Here is a 6,000-nt window from a genome sequence, read left to right on the forward strand (position 1 = left end):
TTAGGATTTGAAACTTTTAAGACTTTTTCATTCTAATTATATGTTAAATTAAATATAATAGGTTAAACATTTCCTGAACTATTAGAAAAATTTAAATAAATTTTTATTTTTGTATTGCATTCAATAAAATTTTTATATTTTTATTTTAAAATAAACAACTCTTATTACTAACAGTTAACTAACTATCATTAGTCAAGATATTATTTATTTATTATACTCTCGTGGTGCTACCGTATTGAAAATATCACGTGATTATCTCATTGTATCATATCAATATGCCACATTGCTATGCAATATGACATATAAGTATCACATGACATAAAAATAACATGCGATATTTTCACTAATAATAATTAATCGATCATTAGTCATAAAAATTTATTTAATTTAAAATAAAAATATAAAAATTTATTTAAATATAATTAAAAATAAAAAATTATTTATTTTTTAAATAAATATATCGTTAAATTATATATTTATTTATACAAGTGATATTAAATTATAGATGAAAATAACTTTATTTTTTTCATTTCATAGCGTTGATCACAAAATTCAAACTTGAAATCTAATTTTAAATATAAACACAGGTGTCCCCTTGAATACAGGTTAAATTTCTAAAACTAAACCCAAATAAATGATTTACAGTATGTATAAGGGTTGGGGAAGATAAGGACATCTGAATTGGATTGGATGGAACACGTGTATTGCCCAAAAAGCCAGGCCTACGTTGAAAGAGTCCGCCAATAAAATTGTAGATGGCCCACTATTAAAATTTTTTCTTCTTTTTATAATGAAATTAACAAATAAAATAAAAATGTATAGTTTGGCAAATAAAGAAATTGAGCTACTACGGATTTAGGAAAACACGTTTTCCACTACAAAATGAAAAGGACTTCCAACTTAAAGAGTTTGAATCTCAAGCTAAATCCTTCTCCTCAGAGAATCCAGCCGCAGAAAAGAGAAAAAACATGTGAAAGACAAAATTTACAGCTGGAAGAGTGACTGCGTTAAGATATATAAACAAAAATGTTTGAGTCATTGATCCATGTGTTTCCATTCTTTCTTCCCCCACATGGTAATGAGTAGGGTTGCAGTCTTCCCAAGCGTCTCAAGCACTCCATTAGGTATACTTGTACTTGATTTAAAGCCCAAATAACTTCGTTTTATTGGTTGGGCAAAAATCTAAAGCAGAACAGAACTACTGTCCTGTTTTGAGCGTTCTTTTTAATTTACTTCCGTGTTCGGCTTTTGCTTTCATCTTTCTGGGTTTGTTCATTGTGTCTTGTTTGGATCATGTTGGGCTATTTTCCTTGGGCGCTGCCCTTTTTGTGCCGGCTTCCATCTTTCGAGGCCCGGAAAATTCACAATGATAGATGAGATAGGATGGGAGAAACTTCTATCTAACCCAAAACAGAGGCCGATGAACGAAGAAAAACAAAACAAAGGCTAAACAGAAAAAATTCACAATAGATTTTGCAAATGACTTAAACTCGATTAGTCACTTATAGATATCTTCCTCATTACTAATATCATTAATATTTTGTTTCCCATTTTTCCAGGGATAACGTGATTTTAAGATATCATTTGCATTCCAACATTACCTACCACCGAGTTAATTATAGTTATAAACTAATTCGAGTTTCAATATTGTATCAAAAACAGGAAAATTGAAGAAAATGGAAAAGAGACATTGATCATCCCTCCCTCCTTCCCCTTTCATCGAAAAAAAAGAAGAGTCTGAAATGAGGCTGGCCGAGGTAGATTAATGTACAGACTCTAAAATTGCATAATAAGCGACCAGCACCGGTAACGATACGATGGTGCCAAATATCACTCTGCAATGAGAAAAATCGTGAAGATAGGTTAATGATCTACGTTGTTTCATAGTAATATAGACTAAGTACTTGTGCATGAGTTTCTTACGCAGTGCTGAGTACTTCTGCATGCATTCCATATTCCTTGGCGAAGATGAAGGAGGTAATGGATTGTGGCAATGCTGCCTGCAAATGTTTTCACTCTAAATTTAATACATGTAGGTTTGAGCAATTGAAAGAAGTGATTAAGCCAATATTGAAATGATAACTCATTAAGTGATGAGGTAGTCAAAGGGAAATTGTGTATGGGTGATTTTTTTTTTTATTTGGAAAAGGTGATTTGAGCTTTGTTTTAGGATTATGCACTTAAGGGTGAGTAAATGTAAATTGAACCAAACAACTGAATCGAACCTAAATGAGTTCGGTTAATTCGGCTCTTTAGATAGTTCGATTAGAATAATTCGGTTATTCGGTTAGAAAAATTTTCAACCAAATGAACTAACCGAACTTAAATAAAGGTATTGTAGGGATTTTTGCATGAAAAATAAATCCTAAACCTAATCTCTTCTCTTTTTTAATTATATGAGTATCCATCTCATTTATTATAATTTTTTATTATCATTTTTAATATTTTTGTAGTATTGATTTATTAAAAAAAAATACAACATAAATAAATATATATAAATAAAAAAATTATCAAGTTCAGTTTTTGAAAATCGAACCGAACTAACCGAATTAGTTTAGTTTCGATTAGTTCGGTTATTTGTATAGTTTGATTCGATTTCGGTTATTTTTATATAAGAGTTCGGTTAGTTCAGTTATTAGATATCAAAAATCGAATTAAAATCGAAACAACCGTTTGCACCCCTATATACATCAATCAATGAATCAAATATTCGGGTAAAAATTATGTATAAATGGTCAAGAGTTAAAGAAATTTAGAATGGCAAATAAAGAAAGGTAAGGTTGAAGCCTACAAAATGTCCATTAAGTCTTTAAAAGTGTAAAAAGTTAAAAAAAATTAAAAGCTTTAATTGAGCCGCCACAGGCTTTTTAGTCGACTGGAGTGAACCACATTGCTTAGATGCTATACGGCCTACGAGTAAAGAAGCAGAATATGCACAAAGCAAAATTGAATATATAGAGAAAGAATTAAGCACCTGAATGATGGCGACACGTAAAACAGCACCATGCAAACCCACTGCAATGGCCCCAATGGCCATGGCCGCTGGTCCAGCAATAAACCTCAAAACCATCCCAAATATAGTCAAACTTGTGCCACAGGCTATTATTTTTTCTTGAAGAGCCATGAAGGTTCCTGCATAAATATTTGATTGGGAAATGATAAAAGATCAGTCCCAAATTAATATATACTAATTCGAATAATTCAACTCACGTATGTAAAATATCTTTCCCTCTTAAAACCTTGAAATATATAAAAAAGTTTTTTTTTATTTTTATAAAGGGTAAGTAAAATTGTTCTTAAAGAGTTTATAATTTATACCATGGTATGTATTGTCAATTGATTAATTATATTATTAATTTGTTATTTCATCCAAAATTTAATAAAATGATAAGTTTGTTTTTCATTTTTAAATTGAGAAGGAGAAATTTGTATCAAATTAATTTTTGAACAGCAAATAAATTCACTTTTCATTAAATCAAATGCTTGAATGTAAATAAATTTTAGTTATCAATAATGTATTAATATATATATATATATAGTTAGTCTCACCCATGCTAAACATGGCAGTGCCTGTTCCAGCTTTTGACATTATCAATATTGATCCCTCCATTATGCTTGGCATCTCAAAATGCCACCTATAAGTAAAATTCAAAACCATAATTTAATAATCAAGTATATCCAAAAACATAGAAATAATATATTCGAAATAATCCCAAAAATCAACAAAAACCAGATATTAATGCATGCAGACCTGTTTGCAACACAAGCGTAAGCAAGGCCAATAACACAAGCGTATGAATTGGGATTCATAGCCAGTTTCATTCCCACAACCTTCATCAGATTCCAGAAAGAAGGCCTGGTGCTTAGTACCCCAGCATTATCTGTGTTTCCTTCTACATCTTTCTCCTGTTCATTACCATCTTTTGTAGCTGAAGAAATGGACACTCCTGACCTCCGAAATTCCAAAACAAATAGCAAAATGGTCAACCAGATAATCGCTTGGACAACAGATGACTGGACAACAAGATCGACCCCTGTTTGGCCATACATGGCTTTCATCAAAGGCACCCCTACAACCAAAGCATTAGTTAAAGTAGACAAAGAGAAACTTGTGATGGACCAGCAATAGCTCCCTTTGCTACTACACTTTGCCCAAAAGGCTAGAACCACCACAATAACAAGCTTGGATATGGTATCAGCACCGATGAATCGATAATTCATTTGAAAAGGATCAATATGAGTTGTGAATTCCACAGTGAAGAGAGGGAGAGTGAAATAGCAGACAAGGCGGTTTATAGCATCACACTGTTCCGCGGTGAATATCCGCCACCACTTCACTGATCCATACCCTAACATCAATGCAACATAGAGAGGCACCATAGCCACAACCACCTTGCAAACATCTTCCCACCCTATCATTTTCTCTTTTCTTTCTTTTTTTTTTTTTCCTCCTAAGTAACTTTAAAAACCCTTCAAAGATAGGCTCTTACTCTGTCTTGTAGTTAAGGGTTTTCAAGCACTGCTGAATGAATGAAACATGTTAAGCAAAGGATGATATGGGGTGTTTATTTATATGCATGGCATGCAAAGAAAAAAGCATATTTTTCTTCTAGTTTTTACAAATAATAATACATATTGTAGAGATTGGTGGGTGTATAGGATTCTATGCCGTGGATTCTTGAAGGTGTCACTCAAGGTTTTCTTCTTCTCTGTGAGTGCATTGAAGAGTAATGTTGCTTTCAACAAATGGGTTATTATGCTATGGTCAGCAATCTTTCTATGGAATAAGGAATGAGGTCCAGCGATTATTCCACCCACCATTGCCAATAGAGTTTCTGATTTTGTGTAATTATTGTTTATTATTCTCATCAACCTTATATACCAAAGTGGGTCATCCAGTGATAGAGGCCAAGATTGCACAATTTTTTGTTTTCTCTTGCCTTTGTTATCCAGACATTGGCATTTTACACTGCTGAATAGATTGGCTACTAAGTGATTTCTTAAGCCAATGGCTTTGATATTCTTGAAGGGGAAAATGTTGAAACATTAAAGAAAAGGGCACCATTAGCTTAGCACTTCCAAAGTACTTTTGTGGAGTTTTGGAAGCAAAATTTGGATTTATTTTGTTTTTCTCAAGAAAGCAAATAGTGCTATTTTAAGCATCCAAATGGCTCTGCAAAATTTAAGACGGTCGAACTTTAAAAGAACAGCATGTCCGTGCTGTATCAATTCTTTTGAAAGATGCCTAACGGCTTTCTCGAGTCACAGTGGGGTGATTTGACTCCCATAGCATGAGAATTTCAAGTACTCTCTGGTTAGAGCATCGCGTCCCTTACTTACCACATAAATATGAATATAGAATAAGTTCCATTTTTTGTTGATTATATCATATATGCTCCCCAAAATCCGATCCTGTTTACTACAAATCCATCAGTACACCAGCTAGCTGGGCATTCCATGAACTAAAACCCACTTATTATATTCCTCTTCATAGTTGTTGATGGAATGTGAGAAGTTTGAAGTACTAATTTGTGGGAAAGAAAATTTTCAATGGTGCTGCTAGCTAGCTAGTTGATTGAGTTAATTGATTTATTTCCTTTTTGGATTGGATGGTTTACGACTAATTGGTTTTTTGTACAACTACTACTTTGGACTAATACAAATATCTCCTACCTCAAGGTGCTTCAACATTTCCTCCAAGTGTGCTACATCATACTGGCAGAGGATAAGATGAATTATTTATCTGTTTCTTTTTTTTCTTTGGATGTGGAGTAGAGAAATGAAGAACCTAGCAAAAAGGTTGGTCTTAGCCTCTATTATGTTCTTTTTATTCTGTTTTGTCATTTTCATTAACAAAACCAGATTGAATTTGTAATTATCATAACATGTTTTGTTGAATCCAAAATGCTCCCTCAAAAAGTGATGGAAGATATTTTCTCTCATTATTTCCTACTTAGGGGCCAATTTACTTGTGGTAGAGAGAATTGGAGCAGAATTTGT

The 6,000-nt window shown here is 32.7% G+C and overlaps 1 protein-coding gene across 1 annotated transcript; it reads right to left on the bottom strand.

Annotated features, from left to right (window-relative positions):
• Positions 1-1,480: 1,480 nt before the first annotated feature.
• On the bottom strand, positions 1,481-4,556 carry PIN5 (Auxin efflux carrier family protein). The gene is made up of 5 exons (XM_018120797.2): positions 3,752-4,556; positions 3,550-3,635; positions 2,975-3,132; positions 1,924-2,000; positions 1,481-1,835 (listed from the first exon to the last, which is right to left on the bottom strand). Exons 1-5 carry the CDS (start codon positions 4,417-4,419, stop codon positions 1,763-1,765), a joined length of 1,062 nt encoding a protein of 353 aa, XP_017976286.2. The 5' UTR covers positions 4,420-4,556; the 3' UTR covers positions 1,481-1,762.
• Positions 4,557-6,000: the final 1,444 nt, after the last annotated feature.

Source organism: Theobroma cacao, chromosome 5 (genome assembly GCF_053813885.1).
Source record: "Theobroma cacao isolate CCN51 chromosome 5, ASM5381388v1, whole genome shotgun sequence".
NCBI lineage: Eukaryota > Viridiplantae > Streptophyta > Magnoliopsida > Malvales > Malvaceae > Theobroma > Theobroma cacao.